This window comes from Tachyglossus aculeatus, chromosome X5 (assembly GCF_015852505.1).
Source record: "Tachyglossus aculeatus isolate mTacAcu1 chromosome X5, mTacAcu1.pri, whole genome shotgun sequence".
NCBI classification, from domain to species: Eukaryota; Metazoa; Chordata; class Mammalia; order Monotremata; family Tachyglossidae; genus Tachyglossus; species Tachyglossus aculeatus.
Window position 1 is genome coordinate 11,405,904 of NC_052097.1, and position 20,197 is coordinate 11,426,100.

At 48.7% G+C, this 20,197-nt stretch overlaps 1 protein-coding gene and 1 non-coding gene across 2 annotated transcripts in view; both read right to left on the reverse strand.

Annotated features, from left to right (window-relative positions):
* Window positions 1–659: 659 nt before the first annotated feature.
* EIF4E (eukaryotic translation initiation factor 4E) overlaps window positions 660–20,197 on the reverse strand; it is a 32,917-nt gene continuing 13,379 nt past the window's right edge. Inside the window, exons 2-7 of the mRNA XM_038769277.1 lie at window positions 12,728–12,846; window positions 9,528–9,623; window positions 7,619–7,682; window positions 6,412–6,525; window positions 5,426–5,565; window positions 660–2,023 (exon numbers count right to left, since the gene is read on the reverse strand). Of these exons, the coding sequence (XP_038625205.1) occupies window positions 1,909–2,023; window positions 5,426–5,565; window positions 6,412–6,525; window positions 7,619–7,682; window positions 9,528–9,623; window positions 12,728–12,846 (648 nt within the window). The 3' untranslated portion in view covers window positions 660–1,908. The remainder of the gene's footprint in view (window positions 2,024–5,425; window positions 5,566–6,411; window positions 6,526–7,618; window positions 7,683–9,527; window positions 9,624–12,727; window positions 12,847–20,197) is intronic.
* Window positions 18,681–18,810, reverse strand: LOC119947741. The gene has a single exon (XR_005456540.1). It is a non-coding gene; the product is annotated as a small nucleolar RNA SNORA31 (small nucleolar RNA).

Here is a 20,197-nt window from a genome sequence, read left to right on the forward strand (position 1 = left end):
AGACTGTGAGCCCACTGTTGGGTAGGGACTGTCTCTATATGTTGCCAATTTGGACTTCCCAAGCGCTTAGTACAGTGCTCTGCACATAGTAAGCGCTCAATAAATATGATTGATTGATCTAACGGCGCGTGAGGGGCGGCACCCCGCTTGCTTCAGCCCTCGGAAGGAGGGGGCTCGTTCTTAGGCCAGAGGACCCCGGACGATGGCAAAACTCATTTCCAATCCCGCGACGTCGGGATTGACGTCGGGGACGGCGCTCCGGTTGGCTGGGCCTCATCGCCGAGCCCCGACGGGAGTCCCACCCGATGACCCCGAGGTCCCGAGGAGCAGCCAGCTCGTTTTCGCGGACCGTGGGGTGGTGCGGGCTCGTCCTCCGAGCGGGACAGCAGCGGACACGTCGTCCGGCCGAAAGATGACCGGACACGGCCGTGCACGACGGAAGCGATCAAGGCGCCTCGGACCTCCGGACTCACAAACCCCGGGTCGCCGGCTCCCTTCCATCCTTCCCTTTCCGTGTTCGTGTTACGAGGCGACGGGATCGAGACCGGTCGGCGGGTTCCTCGGAGCCGCCCCTTTTTTCCGGTGCCGTCGCTCGGGCGGGGAGGGGGGGGACGGGTGGTTGAAAAAGACAAAGATAGTCACATGGCTTTAATTCCACGTAGAGAGTGCTACCTATCGGATTTATTAAAAATTTTTAATAAACAGAATAATCAAACTAGAGCTCCAAACTTATACTGTTCTCTTGGAAGACACAATAGAAGACACAATAGAGACTGCCTTGTAACAAGAAGTACAAATACTTGCTGTAGAGATGGAGAAATAAAGGGACAAATCTAGTTGTCTAAAAGAATTCACTGTACACGTTTTATTTACAGTTTTGTACACTGTCTTAAGATGGGTGGGACTGCTTTTCTAACTGCGCCGTCTTCAACCAAAGCAAAAACAGAACCTAGGTAATACAAAGGGTTAAAATACAGCATAGGATACAAAAACAGACGTACTCTTTCTAGTAAGGAATGTAATTAGGGTGTGACATTTTTAAAATCCACAATTATGTCTAGGAAATCACACAGACATAGGTCACTGATTTTGACTGAAATGCATAAAATCCGTAGCCAAGCTCTGATGTCACCAAAAAAACCAAAAAGTTCCCAAAGAATGCACAAAATTAATGTTTATTCCGCCATTTTCCCAGATCCATCACCAAGGTTACATGAGGAGAAAAAAAAAAAAAACCAAAAACAAAACCCCCCCAAAGAGAGTGAAATCAGAATCACTAATGTAACCAAGAAGGGAGACAAATAAATTAAATCTAGCAGCCATCGGCACAGGTTACAGCAAAAGTAATGCTGTAAAAAGAGAAAAGGAAACCAAGGAAATTGCTAAAAAACTGTATGCGTCATATTCCAAACCAGCAAAATGCATTACTGCATACAATATAACCAACAAGGAATTTGTCCGTCTGTCTAGAAATGCGGATTTTTGTTTCCCTTCCCGCCCCCCGAACCCAGATATCTTGGAGAAATGTTTTGTGGCGCTTTTTTTTGCTGTTTATTATTTGTTTTATTACGGTGAGGTTTCGCCCAAGCTATCGGAGCGTGGGTCGGTGACCCGACTTGCGGATCCTGGGGGTGACGCGTACTGTAATTCTTTGACTGGGATAATGGTTACTCTAAGCCCCCCCAAAATCGAAAAGAGGGGAGAAGAAAAAATAATAATAATAATAATAATCGAACACGGAGGTACAAGACAAAGGCGAATGAGACTTCTCGTATATCTTAGCGACATTTAGATGGAAATCAAATTTCAATGCAGTCCGCTCTGCTTTTGGAAGAGGCTTTGGTTCAGCTCCCAAATCTCGATTGCTCTGACGCAGTCTCCTATGAAATACTCAGCAGGTGTGTCTTCTTAAACCACAAACCGGTTTTTAGTGGTGGAGCCGCTCTTGGTAGCTGTGTCTGCGTGGGACTGGTAACCAATCACTATCTTTGGAGGAAGTCCTAACCTTTCTTTGTATACCCTCCTGCAACGACAGAATCGATCGATCAATCAATCAAATCGCATTTACTGAGCGCCTACTGTGTGCAGAGCACCCGCACTCAGCGCTTGGGGAGTCCAAGTTGGCAACATACGGAGACGGTCATCATCATCATCAACATCAATCGTATTTATTGAGCGCTTACTGTGCGCAGAGCACCGTACTAAGCGCTTGGGAAGCACAAATTGGCAACGAATAGAGACAGTCGTGACCCAACAGTGGGTTCACAGTCTAAAAGGGGGAGACAAAACCAAACATACTAACAAAATAAAATAAATGGAATAGATATGTACAAGTAAAATAAATAAATAGAGTAATAAATATGTACAAACATATATACAGGTGCTGTGGGGAAGGGAAGGAGGTAAGATGGGGGGGATGGAGAGGGGGACGAGGGGGAGAGGAAGGAAGGTCCCTACCCGACAGTGGGCTCACAGTCTAGAAGGGGGAGACGGAGAAGAAGACCGAACATATTAACAAAATAAAATAAATAGAATAGATAGGGACAAGTAAAATAAATAAATAGAGTAATAAATACGTACAAACATATATACAACAGAAGGCTTTGAGAGACTGCTGGGAAACGGGGCGCTCCGGCGAAATCTTCCATTTTTTCAAGGTGTTTAAGCGCTAACTATGCGCCAGGCGCCGTTCTGGGTCATCACGGCCCGGTCTTAATTAATTTTAATTAATTAATTAACCCCCGTTTTATAGAGAGGGAAACCGAGGCGCAGAGAAGTGAAGGGACCGGCCCAAAGTCACACAGCCGACAAGTGGTCGGAGTCGGGTCCTTCTGACTCTCAGGCCTGGGCTCGATTCACTAGGCCGCGCTGCCTCTCCAGTGAAAGAGCCTGGGGTTTGGAGTCAGGTCATGGGTTCAAATCCCAGCTCTACCAAGTACTAGCTGTGTGACTTTGGGCAAGTCACTTCACTTCTCTGGGCCTCAGTTCCCTCATCTGTAAAAGGGGGTTAAGACTGGGAGCCCCCCGTGGGACAACCTGATCACCATGTAACCTCCCCAGCGCTTAGAACAGTGCCTCGCACATAGTTAGCGCTTAATAAATGCCATCATTATTATTAGATGTCAGTCCCCTGTACTTCCCAAGCGCTTAGTACAGTGCTCTGCACACAGTAAGCGCTCAATAAATACGATTGATTGACTGATTGATTGGAAGTAGCCAGTAAACTAGTCCTGTAGGGTTCAGCAAATAATGATAATGATGATAATAATTACACTATTTGTTGAGCGCTATGTGCCAGGCACTATAATAATAATAATAATAATAATAATGGTATTTATTAAACGCTTACTATGTGCAAAGCACTGTTCTATGTGCTGGGGAGGTTACAAGGTGATCAGGTTGTTCCACGGGGGGCTCACAGTCGATCCCCATTTTACAGATGAGGTAACTGAGGCACAGAAGCAGCAGAGAAGTAGAGAAGCAGTGTGGCTCAGTGGAAAGAGCCCGGGCTTTGGAGTCAGAGGTCACGGGTTCAAATCCCGGCTCCGCCAATTGTCAGCTGGGTGACTTTGGGCAAGTCACTTCTCTTCTTCTTACGATGGCATTTATTAAGCACTTACCATGTGCAAAGCACTGTTCTCAGCACTGGGGAGATTACAAGGTGATCAGGTTGTCCCACAGGGGCCTCACAGTCTTAATCCCCATTTTACAGATGAGGTAATTGAGGCTCAGAGAATTTAAGTGACTTGCCCAAAGTCACCCAGCCGACAATTGGCGGAGCCGGGATTTGAACCCCTGACCACTGACTCCAAAGCCCGGGCTCTTTCCACTGAGCCACGCTGCTTCTCTACTGTACTAAGGGCTGGGGTGGATACAAGCCAAATGGGTTGGATACAGTCCCTTGTCCCACGTGGAGCTCCCGGTTTTGATCCCTATTTTGCAGATGAGGCACAGAGAAGTGACGTGGCTTGCCCAAGGTCACACAGCAGACAAGGGGAGGAGCCGGAATCGGAACCCACGACCTTTGACTCCCGAGCCTGTGCCCTAGACACTACACCACGCTGCTTCTCGACTAAGCCAGGGGTGCCCCTCTAAGACGGCAGCACTTTGCGAGGTTGGTCCGGGGACTTTTTTCCCTGGTGCTGGACTGATGAAAAATACATGGAAAAGACAGAATCCCGAGCTGTGGGATTCCCTCTACGTTACGAGGGAAGAGCAACCTGCCCCAGGACACCTTAAGAGTTTAAATAGTGTCACTCGGGAAAATGGGCCCCAAACCCAGCGGGACTCGGAGGATTCTTGGAATCTGCCCTTTAAGAATGACGGGAAATTCTTAAAACTTCACCCATTTTACTGTTGGGCCCTGGGGGGTGGATCAGATTGGTAGTGATCCCTTTTAAAAGGAGCAGGATGGCCTCATGAAAAATAATAATAATGGTATTTATTAAGCCATTATTATAAATAATAATTATTATTTTTTTTGGCATTTATTAAGCGCTTACTATGTGCAAAGCACTGTTCTAAGCGCTGGGGAGGTTACAAGGTGATCAGGTTGTCCCACGGGGGGCTCACAGTCTTCATCCCCATTTTACAGATGAGGGAACTGAGGCCCAGAGAAGTGAAGTGACCTGCCCAGAGTCACACAGCTGACAATTGGCGGAACCGGGATTTGAACCCCTGACTTCTGACTCCAAAGCCCGGGCTCTTTTCCACTGAGCCCCCTTATTAATAATAATATTATTAAATAACATTAAATAAATAATATTTAATCGTATTATATAATAAATAATATGATTATAATACTGATATATAATAATGTGATTATAATGATTTATTATAATTAATAAATAATTGGAAAAAGAGCCCAGGCCTGGGAATCGGAACACCTGGGTTCTCACCCCGGCTTCTATCCACCCCCAGCACTTAGTAAAGTGCCTGGCACTTAGTAAGCACTTAAAAAAATACCATTTAAAAAAAATCTGCCAATCAGCAGGCACTCAGGATAGCCTCGCACTTCCTCCGGGTTCTAGGCATCGGGTTAGATAAAAGTCCATCAGGTTGGGACCCAGGCCAAAAGGGACTCCCGGGCCAAGGAGGAGGGAGCACCTCCATCTTCCAGACGAGGAAACCGGGGTACAGAGGCGTGAAATGACTCGCCCAGGGTCGCACAAGCCAACGGGAGGAACCGGGATTAAAACCCGGGTCCTCCACTGCCGCGGGAAGTTACGCCGCGGGTTTTACCTGTACGCATCTCCCAAGCCCCACGGTGATGGCTTCTAAAACTGACCCACGCCAAGGCAGACAACGGCCAACGACTCGAAGGGGCCGGCCCAGTAAGTAAAGCCCGACCACGGGGGCCGGTGCGGTAGGAAAGCGTTTGAAAAAGAGTCCTGAGCTACGTATTTAGGCGGCGAGGACAACTCACCCTATATGTGTAACAGCATCCCTGTTTTCACATTCAGTAGTCCATATTGCTATCTTATCGCCCTTAGTTCTGACGTTAACGACGGCTCCGCACACGTCGTCGCTGTAGTCGTCAAAGGATTCCCCGATAAGGCACAGCAGCTGGGGAGGGAAGGAGAAAGAACCCTCCAGGTTAAGTTTAGCAAATGTGGGATCTTCGGGCCGGCCCGTTTATGCACGTAAAGCACTGTGGGTTGCAGGGCTAGGGGGTCTCACTGTATTGGGGGGGATGGTGGCTTTTTGGGAATGGCATCCCCCTGGGAGGATGGCAAGAGAGACCACACTTCCTGCTTCTGGAGAGACATCACCGTGGAGAAGTTCAAAGTCGCAGGACGCTGGGACTTTGGGGAAGGCACGCGGCAGGATCGGGCCTCCGGCCGGTCCCTCCATGCCGAACCCAACTTGCCCGTCGCCAACACCCCCCTTAATAACAGATTTGGCAAGGGTGAGTCAAGACGAGGTCAGGCTGGGTGTGGCGGCGGGCGGGCTGGCCCAGGGAGCTCACTTGTGGGAAGGGTACGGCGCTTACTACAGCGCTCGGCACGTAGCAAGCGTTCAATCCATCGTTTTAGTCCGGGAGTCGGTCTGGGTGGGTGGTCCGGGAGAAATGGTCTTTTCTGGAGACTGAAAAGGGGCTTTTCGCCAGGGTTGGAACGCGAGTCAGGTATCAGAAGGGCCAGCTAGTCCCGAGAGAACAAAAATGGGAACTGACCAAATCCAGTTACACGTCCTCAGCTCCTCCCCCGGGGCTTTTTTCAACACCCGCACCAGTTTACAGCCTGTCTCAGAGGGACACACACCTTCCTTTACTTAGGTTTATCGACCAGTGGGTTGAACAGGGAGTCTCCTGAAATGAGCTCCCAGGGGCCCGCTCTCCTCTACACCTCCCCCGGCCACACCAAAATAACACTTACGAGAGAAGAAGAAGAGGGAAAAAAAAGGACTTACGGTCTCTAGCCAAAAGCGATCGAGGTCGCTTCGTCTCTGCTGTTTGTTCAACGTGATTAGCCATCGGCCTCCTCGTTTGTTCTTTTCGTCTTCCCACATGGGCTCAATCCCATCCTACGGAGCGGGAGGGTGAAACGTCAAGACACCGTTGCTTCCTCCGAGTTTTCCGAAGGCAAACGGGCCAAAGTGAGGAGTAGGAAAGCGTGTGGGACGCCGGGCGGCTCGGTTCGGGAAGCCGCGTGCCCCAGCTGTCCTGGCTCGGCGGAGGGTCCCCGCGGCCAACGGCCTCCCCACCGTCACCCCGGGGGGAACGCGGCCGGGAAGAGCTCAACTTACACCCGGCCCGGGCTCGCAATCAAGTTGCTCGGCCAAAGACTGAAAACCCATTTACATCCTTGATCCCATTACTTGGATCCCACCCTTACACCCATTTACACCCAGAAAAAGCGGGAACGTCACTCAAATGACCCCTCACGAACCACCCCGCTCCCAAACAGCAGCTGGCGAGGTATAAACAGCGCTCTAGATTGTGAGCTCGTTGTGGGCAGGCACTGCCACTGTTTACTATTGTATTGTACTTTCCCAAGGGCTTAGTACAGTGCTCCCGGCGAGCGCTCGATAAATACGACTGAATGAACAAAGGCCCTCCCTCCCTCCTGAGGACAAATGATTCAGCTAAGCGACCCCGACAGCAGCGTTTAAAGCCCGTTTTAATGCAGGAGGGAAGCTTCCCGACATCCCATTCCTGCTCTGTGAGGGACGTTTCTTCAAAAGTGTTAACAGCCATTGGAAAACGTTTAATACATATTTACTATTCTTTTTATTTTGCTAATGATGCGCATCTAGCTTTAATTCTATTTGCTCTGACAATTTTGACACCTGTCTACATGTTTTGTTTTGTTGTCTTGTCTCCCCCTTCTACACTGTGAGCCCGTTGTTGGGTGGGAACCGTCTCTATATGTTGCCAACTTGGACTTCCCAAGCGCTTAGTCCAGTGCTCTGCACACAGTAAGCGCTCACTAAATACGACTGAATGAATAATTCGCACAACAAGGGAAAATGGTATGTTGCTGACTTGCCCTTCCCAAGCGCTTAGCAAAGTGCTCTGCACACGGTAAGCGCTCAATAAATACGATCGAATGACTGACGAATGAAAACCCCAAGCCCGTTCTCGCCTCTGAGCCGGGAATCCCCGATCCGGCCTTACCTTGAAAAGCGAGTAGTCACAGCCAGGCATTAAATTGCTAGATAGCTGGATGTGGTTGTATAAACTAGGTGAAAGAAAAGGACGATTACAAGCAAGAAAGACTTAAACCCGTTCCAAGAGTCCTCTTGAAGAAAAGGAGCCAACACTGAACAGCTCAAGGAGCCAAATCACCATTACCGGCTAAGCCCGGCTGCTCCCGGATTCGGCCAATGGTGTATCCGGCCGGATCCAGCCGGGAGTGGCATCGGGATGCTTGGAGGAACGATGGGAGGGCCGCCCCTCTCCCCTCCTTGATTCTCCCTTCCAGGGAGACGCCATCTAACATCCCTATCTTTCCATCTAGCAAATGACCCGATATACGGACTTCTCATCCCTGAATTTGTCCAAAGCTCTCTTAAATCCCCCCGACGCCCCCAGCCTAAACAATTCCCGGGGCCAACAAATTCCACAGAATTACCAGCCATGGACCCCTACCTCCCACTCCAAAAATAAATAAATAAATAAATCAGCATTCTTTGCTAATAAAACAGAAATTATTCCTCATCTGAGGCAAGTGAGACTAGCTACAGCAACTTAATAAGGCCAACAAACATTACACACCTTATAAAAATAAACAGATAAAAGCTTTCCTTTTTTTAAAAAAAATAATGGAATTTTTTGTGCAGCCTAGTGCAGAGCCTGAGTCAGCGGACTAGCTCTACCACCTGTCTGCTGTGTGACCTTGGGCAAATCACTTCTCTGTGCCTCGGTTTTCTCATCAGTGACATGGGGATTCAGAGAAGCAGCATGGCCTAGGGGGCCGAGCCCGGGCTTGGGAGTCAGAGGTCATGGGTTCTAATCCCAGCTCCTGCCACTTGCCAGCTGTGTGACTTTGGGCAGGTCACTTCACTGGGCCTCAGTTACCTCACCTGGAAAACGGGGATTGGGACTGTGAGCCCCATAAGGGACAGGGACTGTGTCCGATATCGTTAACTTGTAATTTCCCCGGCGCTTGGGACAGCGCCTGGCGCATCGTAAGCACTTACATATCATGATTATAATCATTATTATTATTAGCCAGCCTAACGAGACGGAGGCCATCACGGGGGAGGGGAAGGGAGTGGCCATGCGACCAACTGGCGGTGACTCAATCCCAACCGGGGCCTGCAGCCATAAACCCCACGGCTTTAGTGACTCCGAGATGAAAGACGGTGTCACATCTTCAGAGGTGACGTCCAACAATCACGCGGAAGAAGGACTCCGACTGTAATTAGAGGTCAGTGCCTTGCTGCCCACTCCGTCACGGGCCTGAACCCCCGCGGGGCTATTTTGAGCCACGCGGCGTGTGAGTCGGCCTGCCTCTAACTGAGGTTAAAATCGGGGGGAAGCCGTCTGACCCCACGGCCGATCGGCCCGGTGCGTTTTAGAACCTGCTTCAGGCCGGCCCGGCGCTGATCCTGAGGGCCGTACGGCGTATCCCAGTCAGAAATGGAACATTATTTCCGAAGGCGCTGGTGACCCTGTACGTTTCAAGTCCGGGAACGTGGTCCTTTTCAGCCACCCTTTTTCCCCTCGAAAAGGAGCGATCTTCCTCAACCGAAGGCACAGGCGAGTTTGAGCTATCAGATTTCACCCTTCTGGGGCTTTATATATAGACTCAAGTTGGAAGGGAATAGCTGTCCCCTTCGCGGATGTGCCCGTGGACTAAAACAGACCCACCCCCACTCCAAAATAAATAAATCAGCATTCTTGGCTAATAAAACAGAAATTATTCCTCATCTGAGGCAAGTGAGCCCAGCTACGGCAACTTAATAAGGCCAACAAACATTACACACCATATAAAAATAAACAGATGAAGCAAGCACGGACCCGTCTCCTAAATGACAAATCTACAGGTGTCCTAAAACACTCCCAATAAAACGTTACTTACGCCCAGAAGTCCTCCACAGTATCGAACTTAGAAATCAGACGCAGGTTTGCTTGCCAGGTTTTGCTTTTATCATTTTTAAAAAACCAGAGTGCCCATCTGAAAATAGAAGAGGGGGGAGAACTTTAGTTGTGATTACAATGAGAACAAGTGTATTTTTACTGCAGTCAGTGAAATCAGAGCAAGGTGGGAGGGAAGGGATTGCTATGAATAGACAGAAAGCTGAGTTTTACAGTAAGGACGAGAACTCTGCAGGAGAAAAAAAAAGAACCACACACACATACATAAAACCAGTCCCTGCTAGGAAAATACTACAAGCATTAATCCAAATAAAATTAAAAATCCGATAACCCAGAATGACCGCACATTGTCACCCGTTCTTTTGGAGGCTCCCTGCGGTTCTGAATGAAACCTCACTAGGGTTCATCATCATCATCAATCGTATTTATTGAGCGCTTACTGTGTGCAGAGCACACAGTTCACCAAGTTCACAAATCATTCCGCTTTGACCCTTTCTCCTTTGGGAATGCCGTCTTCTCGGAGACCTAACGGGGCCGAAAATGGCCAACGGAAGAGTCGTCAAGCTACTGGAGGAGCCCTAGCACTTTTCCTCTCGGCGTGATGAACGAGTCTTTTTGGGCTACTGTCGCGTCTCCAATCGTTGCTACCCAACGGCGACGTACTGATGACTTCTCAACGCTCCGGTTCTGGTTTCCAAAAAGTCTGATCAGCGATGAGTTTTCCTCGTCTCTGAGGTGGCCATCCCACCCACGAATGAGTGGGAACAGGTAAGACTCTTACTCTTTATCTTGTACATATCTATTCTATTTATTTTATTTTGTTAGTATGTTTGGTTTTGTTCCCTGTCTCCCCCTTCTAGACTGTGAGCCCGCTGTTGGGCAAGGACTGTCTCTATATGTTGCCAACTTGGACTTCCCAAGCGCTTAGTACAGTGCTCTGCACACAGTAAGCGCTCAATAAATACGATTGATTGATTGATTGACTTGTCTCAGGATTGGCGACCCAGAGGGCAGTCAGCCCAAAGGGTTGTCCGTGACGACTTGCGAAGGCTGCGATGGGGCTGGGCCATTCGGGATGGCGTGTTGTGAGGGGAGGAGGTTCCGCTGGCAAACACGGAAAATCCGTCTTTGGAACCGAGCTACCTCCCAGCGGCTGCTCCTATCTTAACATATTTATTACTCTATTTATTTATTTTACTTGTACATATCTATTCTATTTATTTTATTTTGTTAGTAGGTTTGGTTTTGTTCTCTGTCTCCCCCTTTTAGACTGTGAGCCCACTGTTGGGCAGGGACTGTCTCTATATGTTGCCAACTTGGACTTCCCAAGCGCTTAGTACAGTGCTCTGCACACAGTAAGCGCTCAATAAATACGACTGATTGATTGATTAACCTTGAAAGGCAGCATGGCAGAGTGGAGAGAGTCAAGAGGTCACGGGTTCTAATCCCGGCTCCGCCGACTGGTCTGCTGTGTGATCCGGGGCCAGTCACTTCACTTCTCTGGGCCTCAGTGACCTCATCTGGAAAACGGGGACTGAGACTGTGAGCCCCACATTTTCATTTATTCATTCAATTGACTATATACTGAGCGCTTTTGTGTGTGCAGAACGCTGTACTACTACTACTAATTATGGTATTTGTTAAGCGCTTGCTGTGCGCCGGGCATTGTCCCAAGCACTGGGGTGGATCCAAGCTGGACACAATCCCCGTCCCGCGTGGGGCTCCCGGTCTCAATTCCCATTTTACAGAAGAGGTAACTGAGGCTCAGAGAAGTGAAGTGACTTGCCCAAGGTCACAGAGCAGACAAACGGCGGAGCTGGGATTAGAACCCATGACCTTCTGACGCCCAAGCCCGGGCTCTATCCATGCTGCTTCTCAGCAGTACAGCAGTTTGCTTGTAACCACCCCAGCGCTTAGTGCAGTGCCTGGCACATACTAAGCGCTTAACGAATACCACAATTATTAACACCACGGCAGAGGGGATTACAGTTTCCTGGGAGATTAAATTTGGGTTTGGACTGAGTACCCGTCTTCTCGGGCAACTGGTAGAAAATAAATAAACCTTAGGGGTTAAGAGTTGGCTTTCTGAGGACAACGGCTTCTAAAGCGTACAGCCCGTGGACGTTTTCTAAGGTTTCACCCAACCTAAAATTTGGGGAGCGGGAACGGAACGGGCTTGAGAAGATGATGATCGGTCTTCTGAGCATTAAAACGCGCCTCCCTCCTGTCTGTCATTCATTCAATCGTATTTATTGAGCGCTTATTGTATGCAGGGCACTGTACTAAGCGCTTGAAAAGGCACCGATAATGGTCTCAAGACCTTTTCCCAAATATTCGGAATCAGCACCAGGGAGTTTGGTATTTCGAACTGCGATGGCTTCAGCCGTGGGTGGAGTTTGATCGATTAAATAGATTGGTCCTAGTTCCAAGGTAACTTCCAGAGAAGCAGCGTGGCTCAGTGGGAAGAGCCCGGGCTTTGGAGTCAGAGGTCATGGGTTCAAATCCCGGCTCCGCCCACTGTCAGCTGTGTGACTTTGGGCAAGTCACTTCACTGGGCCTCAGTGACCTCATCTGTAAAATGGGGATTGACTGTGAGCCCCCCGTGGGACAATCTGATCACCTTGTAACCTCCCCAGCGCTTAGAACCATGCTTTGCACATAGTAAGCGCTTAATAAATGCCATCATCATTATTATTATTATTAAGGTAAAACCTCCCGACTAGAAATACCACCACAGCTCTAGAGACGGTGGGCCTGAATGAGAAACCCCGGGGACCCGGAATAAGCTGCAGAAATGGGCCAAGGCACTGACGCTTTCAATTCACCTCACAATTATTGAACGTGCGTACTTTCAAGAGGTGGCCGAAAGGAAAAAGGAGAGGGAGCATCTATTTCAGAAGCCTATTGTCCAAAATTTCTAAACAGCAGAGCGGCAGAAGAGTCTCTGTAGCCTCTTCTCCAAGATTTCCCTTTTTCCGAGCTAGACTTTACAGGGTAAAACCCCTAGAGATGAGGGATTACAGCTAGGACAATGATAGCAGATGCCAACTTGGACTTCCCAAGCGCTTAGTCCAGTGCTCTGCACACAGTAAGCGCTCAATAAATACTACTGAATGAATGACCGATGAGCTCTGTGGTCACCGGTGAGAAAGAGAGGGAGTTGGAAGGCAGAGTTGTCATTACCTGTTCTGTAGTGGATGCTTAATGTAGTGCTCAGGGTTGGTAACCTCCTGACTGGTTTCGGTCTTCTCGGTCTTCTCTTCTTCCGCTGGAGGCTGGGGATTAGGAGTGGTGGTGTTTTCCTATGAGAGGCACAGACAAAAGGTTATTGTCCCATTCAAAGAAATTCATTTGTTTCAGGGAGTTTTCCACCTAATCCTCCTTGGGGTGAACTGGGGTGACCCCATCTCGTCAGCCGTCCCGCTGCAGGACGCCCCAAGTCCACATCTGTTGGCCGGCCCGGCTCCCTGGCCTGTTGGCCCCGGAGCCAAGCTGGCACTGGACCGTTTGGATTTTCCGGGGCACAGGCGCCTGGCAAGCGGGCATAAGCGGCCCGGCAACGAGCCCTGTCAATGACGCTTCCCCGCTGGTGCCCAGACGGAAGAGGAGGATGGGGAGAAAGGGTCGCGTGGGAGGGCAGAGAGGACAGTGCACATGATGAGAGTGGGAAAGACGCAGAAATAGGCCTAAACAGAGGGAAACAGCTGCTTAGCTGCTTTCTTTAATCAACATTCCGTTTCCGCTGGAAATATTTTTCACTTCCTATAAAAAAAGCCCCCCCACCCACCCAAACCTTTCTCCCCATCCCTGCTGCTGCATAGCTGAGGCACAAATACTGCCCCGAGGAGGGGAAATGTCTTTTGAAAATATCGGGGACAGTACGCATTTCTTCTCCAGATTTGTTCTTCCAAATTCTGGAAAAATCTGGGGAGAGAGAGAGAAAGAGAGAGCACGTCTGCAAGCAAGCACTTGCATAAAAATGGGATGTTTGCTTTCTTCCCAATTACGCTAGGAAAATCAGATCGCCCCAAACTCCGAAATCAATTTAAGGTCTTAAAGTCTCTACTATTTGTGTTCCCATTAGCAAATCATTCTGAATCCACCGGAGATTTTCCTCACTTAGCTGAAAGCCAGAAAACCCTTACTGCCTTTTCTTTCAGTTTGCTAATTCAGAAAAGTTGGTCAAGAGGGCTCAATACGGGGTAATAAGCATTAAAGGTATTCATGCAATCGTATTTATTGAGCGCTTACTGCGTGCAGAGCACTGTACTAAGCGCTTGGGGAGTCCAAGTTGGCAACATATAGAGACGGTCCCTACCCAACAGCGGGCTCACAGTCTAGAAGGGGAAATGTATGTCCTTAAGATATTCTAGGACATTAGAGAGAAGGGAAAAAAAAAACCCAAAACCCAGCTTTCAGTCCCTGGCTGGAAGCCAGTTCAAAAACAGACCCAATTCCTAGCCCTAGGGTAGGGAAGACAACAGAACCAAGCTTTTATGATCAGGTGTTAGGGCTCCTTCCTTTCCCGCTCGCCTTACCTCCTTCCCTTCCCCACAGCACCTGTATATATGTTTGTACGGATTTATTACTCTATTTATTTATTTTACTCGTACATATCTATTCCATTTATTTTATTTTGCTACTGTTTTGTTTTGTTGTCCGTCTCCCCCTTCTAGCCTGTGAGCCCGCTGTTGGGTAGGGACCGTCTCTAGATGTTGCCAACTTGGACTTCCCAAGCGCTTAGTACGGTGCTCTGCGCACAGTAAGCGCTCAATAAATACGATTGAATGAATGAAAAAGAAACAACGGTGAAACTTAAAATTTGCCGATTCCGCTTCGTCCGGAGGATGAGAAATGCTGCTAAAATGGGGGCCTGCGGATGATCGTAAATATGTTTGTACATATTTATTACTCTACTAATCCCGGCTCCGCCACTTGTCAGCTGTGTGATTTTGGGCAAGTCACTTAACTTCTCTGTGCCTCAGTTCCCTCATCTGTAAAATGGGGATGAAGACTGTGAGCCCCCTGTGGGACAACCTGAACACCTTGTAACCTGGCGGGTCCAGGAGCCGGAGCCGGGATTTGAACCCATAACCTCTGACTTCAAAGCCCAGGCTCTTTCCCCTACGCCACGCTGCTTCTTGCCACTTGCCAGCTGTGTGATTTTGGGCAAGTCACTTCACTTCTTTGTGCCTCAGTTCCCTCATCTGTAAAATGGGGATTAAGGCTGTGAGCCCCCCGTGGGACAACCTGATCACCTTGTATCCCCCCCAGCGCTTAGAACAGTGCTTTGCACATAGTAAGTGCTTAACAAATACCAACATTATTATTATTATTACTATTATTTCCACTAAGCCACGCTGCTTCTCGCCACTTGCCAGCTGTGTGACTTTGGGCAAGTCACTTCACTTCCCTGTGCCTCAGTTCCCTCATCTGTAAAATGAGGATTAAGACTGTGAGCCCCCCGTTGGACAACCTGATCACCTTGTATCTCCCCCAGCGCTTAGAACAGTGCTTTGCACATAGTAAGCGCTTAATAAATGCCATCATCCTTATTATTACTTGCCTCTCTGCCCTCCTGTTCTCTGATCCCCACCTCTCTGCTGCTGCTACATTTGTAAAATCTGCTTTTAAGGAAACAGAATTCTCAAATACACTAAAGGATCAGAGAAGTCATGCACTTAAAAAAAATATATAATTGCCCTGAAGGATTTTCAGCAGTTGGGGCTGTATGACAACCGGGCTTCAAAAGCACCTTTAATTCAGTAACTTCCTACAGATTTTTCCCTTAAGGGCAACATCCGGGTGAATTAGATATGGAACCACAAGCGTTTTCCCCGTCCCACGATCCGCAGAAAATTGACACTGAATTTATATCGGCTCACCTAGTCTGTGGAAATTATCCCGGGGCCATTTTTAAGCTAAATTTTAAGCTAAAGACGTCCTGGACTCCCGCTAGCCTGCTCCTGGCTGCCCCTTGAATTGGTAAATCAATCAATCAATCGTATTTATTGAGCGCTTACTGTGTGCAGAGCACTGTACTAGGCGCTTGGGAAGTCCAAGTTGGCAACATCTAGAGACGGTCCCTACCCAACAGTGGGCTCACAGTCTAGAAGGGGGAGACAGAGAACAAAACCAAACCTATTAACAAAATAAAATAAATAGAATAGATATGTACATGTAAAATAAATAGAGGAATAAATAGGTACAAACATATATACATATATACAGGTGCTGTGGGGAAGGGAAGGAGGTAAGGCGGGGGGGATGGAGAGGGGGAGGTAAAGCGGCAGAGTGGCACCGGAGAGAAGGAAAAGGACGGCTAGAAACCAAGGGAAGCAGCCTGGCACAGTGGATAGACCACAGGGCTGGGAGCCAGGGTCCTGGGTTCTAATCCCAGCTTGGCCCCTTGTCTGCTGTGTGGCTGTGGGCAAGTCACTTCACTTCTCTGGGCCTCGGTTACTTCGTCGGTAACACGGACATTGAGACTGTGGACCCCACGTGGGGCAAGGACTGTGTCCAACGCGATTCGCTTGTAATAATAATAATAACGGCATTTATTAAGCGCTTACTATGTGCAAAGCACTGTTCTAAGCTTAGAACAGTGCTTTGCACATAGTAAGCGCTTAATAAATGCCATCATCATCAACTGTCAGCGGTTTAATAATAATTATGGGATTTGTTAAGCACCTACTATGTACCATGCATAGTGATCAGGTTGTCCCACGGGGGGCTCACAGTCTTCATCCCCGTTTGACAGATGAGGGAACTGAGGCCCAGAGAAGTGACGTGACTTGCCCAAAGTCACCCAGCTGACAATTGGCGGAGGCAGGATTTGAACCCATGACCTCTGACTCCAAAGCCCGGGCTCTTTCCACTGAGCCACGCTGCTTCTCATTTGGGAGACCCTCAGTCTTAGGGAGCTCTTAGGCTGTGAGCCCGCTGTTGGGTAGGGACCGTCTCTATATGTTGCCAACTTATACTACCCAAGCGCTTAGTACAGTGCTCTGCACACAGTAAGCACTCAATAAATACGATTGAATGAATGAATGAATAAAGCCAACAACCAATGGTATCTGTTGCGCCTTTACTGCGTCCAGAGTGCTTGGGAGAGTCCAATACAGCAAAGTCTGTAGACCCACAAGGAGCTTACAGTCTACAGGGGGAAACGGCCATTAATATCGATAAACCAAGCAATCATATTTATTGAGCGCTTACTGTGTGCAGAGCGCTGTACTAAGCGTGCTTGAGAAGTCCAAGTTGGCAACATATGGAGACGGTCCCTACCCAACAGCGGGCTCATAGTCTAGAAGGGGGAGACAGAGAACCAAACCAAACATATTAACAAAATAAAATAAATAGAATAGATACGTACACGTAAAATAGAGTAATAAATCCGTACAAACATATATACATATATACAGGTGCTGTGGGGAAGGGAAGGAGGTAAGGGGGTGGGGGGATGGAGAGGGCAAGCGTTTACTAGGTATAAAGCACTGTACTAAGCGTGCTTGGGAAGTCCAAGTTGGCAACATATGGAGACGGTCCCTACCCAACAGTGGGCTCACAGTCTAGAAGGGGGAGACAGAGAACCAAACCAAACATATTAACAAAATAAAATAAGTAGAATAGATACGTACACGTAAAATAGAGTAATAAATCCGTACAAACATATATACATATATACAGGTGCTGTGGGGAAGGGAAGGAGGTAAGGGGGTGGGGGGATGGAGAGGGCAAGCGTTTACTAGGTATAAAGCACTGTTCTATCCCCCCAGCGTTTAGAACAGTGCTTTGCACATAGTAAGCGCTTAATAAATGCCATCATCATCAACTGTCAGCGGTTTAATAATAATTATTAAATTATTATTAATAATATATAATTAATGAATAAAGGGGGCCATTTGGGGGGCTCAAGAATGGTCAGAAAAGGTCTCCTTTTTGCTTTGAATCCGATTTCCCTTTCCCCTTGGGCGAAACCTTCAAATCGGGGAGCCCGAGATGGGGCTTTTTTTTTTAATACTGAGCTGAGCCCTAGGAGAAGTAGGATCGGCTCTCGGCCTTGGGACCCGCAAGTCTGGAGCTCTTTCACCGTGGGCATCTCTCTGTTGCCCCTGAAGCAGCTGTGGAAACGACGGCCCGGTTCCTCCCGCGCCACTGGAGGGGTGTGAAAAAAGGGGGAGCAGCGTGGCTTGGTAGAAACAGCCCGGGCTCGGAAGTCAGAGGTCGTGGGTTCTAATCCCGGCTCTGCTGCTTGTCTGCTGTGGGACCCTGGGCAAGTCGCTTCACTTCTCTGGGCCTCACTTCCCTCATCTGTAAAACGGGGATTGAGACTGCGAGCCCCAGGCGGGACAACCTGATGACCTTGTATCTCCCCCGGCGCTTAGAACGGTCCTTGGCACATAGTAAGCACTTAATAAATATAATCATTATTATCCACCTAGGTTTTAAGCACCTAATGCAGTAAGTGCTCAATAAATAACATTGATTTTTTTCACCAGCAGACCTCAGCCAGCACAAAGCAAGGCTCCAGACCATCCCCGCTCCAGCAAACGTTTCAACCTGCCCCTCTGGTGGGGGAGTTACTCTGGGCAGGAACCCCCTCACCCTACCTAAGCCACCCCTCATCATCATCATCAATCGTATTTATTGAGCGCTTACTGTGGGCAGAGCACTGTACTAAGCGCTTGGGAAGTACAGACTGGCAACATATAGAGACAGTCCCTACCCAACAGTGGGCTCACAGTCTACACACCCACACCCCGCCAACTGTGCCATTTACCCCCAACGTGCAGTGGACAGGGCATAGATGGCTTCTCCGTCAATCAGCGGTATTTATGGAGTGCTTACTATGTGTCAAACACTGTACTGAGTACTTGGGAGTACTTCCCTTCAGAATAGCTTAGCCCTCCCTCTCCCATTTGTCCGTTTCCTTCACTCCCAACATTTTCTGGCCCTGAGATTCTCCCGTCCCTGACCATCTCCCTCCCCAAATTGGCTCGGTCACACCTCCCAGGGCATCTAAGTCCACTCCACGGCTACCAGAGTCACCCGCCGGATCGGTTACTGAGAGGAAAGGGAGGCTCTTGGATGCCGGGCAAGCAAACCGGTCAGAGTCTAAACGGCTCCAAACGGCACGTGTGCTCCCCGATTCAATCCGGGCTGCCACGCAAGGCCGGCAGGAAGCGCGAGGAAATTTCCTTTCGCATCATTGTGCAAACCAGAAGAACAGTGGAGGGCTGTTCAAGGGCTATCAGTAGACGCGGGCGGCCACAGCTAGGTCTTCGTCTCTCTTGCGAACTTCACTTCATCCCTATGACCTAAATGCCGCTGCTTTCAGCTCCACCACTTCGGCCCCTTTGACCCCTCCTAGATGGAGATTCATTCATTCAGTCGTATTTATTGAGTACTTACTGTGTGCAATGCACTTGGGAAGTACAAGTCGGCAACATCCCCCATGCCATTCTCTTTTCTGTGCTTTCAGGCACAGAAACTTCCCTTATTCCACCCCCCAACGCTCCGCAGGCATCCAGGGGCCCATCGGACGAGTCTCTTCTTCTGCTGAAGAACTTTTTCCAACTATTTGGGCTTAATGAGTGACTCACAGTGGACTACGGGCAACCTCGTGACCAGCAACCGCCCCCGCTTCCCCAAAATCCACTCACTCCTTGGGCTCCCCTACGCATACTGGACCAGGGGGCAATTTTAAAGTTCGTGGCTCAGTGGAAAAGAGCCTGGGCTTTGGAGTCAGAGGTCATGGGCTCAAATCCCGGCTCTGCCAATTGTCAGCTGTGTGACTTTGGGCAAGTCACTTAACTGCTCTGTGCCTTGGTTACCTCATCTGTAAAATGGGGATTAAGACTGTGATTCCCCCATGGGACAACCTGATCACCCTGCAACCTCTCCAGCGCTTAGAACGGTGCTTTGCACATAGTAAGCGCTTAATAAATGCCATCCTCATCATTATTATTATTATTAAAGTTGTCTGGAAAGCACAAGAGAGAAAACCCATCTATTGCCCAGGTCCCCAATAGCTTCACCCTAAACCTCAAAAATAGACGCTCCGCCACTTCTGTCCATCATTCATTCATTCAATTGTATTTATTGAGCGCTTACTGTGTGCAGAGCACTGTACTAAGCGCTTGGCAACATATAGAGACGGTCCCTACCCAACAGTGGGCTCACAGTCCGTCTGCACTTTATTAAGCGCCCAAGTATCAATGATATTGGCAGTCTTTTTTTTTTATAGTGAACTACGTCAGGTGCTCAGGGATTAGATGAAAAGAACAAATCTGAAGAAGAAATGTGTACTGTGCCCGATATTTTCAAAAGACATTTCCCCTTCTCGGGGCAATATCTGTGCCTCAGCTATACAATAGCACGGATGGGGAGAAAGGTTTGGGTGTTGGGGGGCACATACGCTATCTTCACCCTGGAAGAGGCAGACACACACTGGCAAACACACCACGGTTAAGGATGAGAACGGTAGAGAGGCCCAAGTGAAAAATAAAAAGGAAATAATTTCCAATCGACACGCCGGCACTCCTTCGGCTTCCACCGTTTCGATCCACGCTAAGTGCCTACTCCAAGTCAATTATCTGCTACTCCACAGTGTGGGATGGGAGGTACTTTTCGACTGCGCGTACTTCCTCA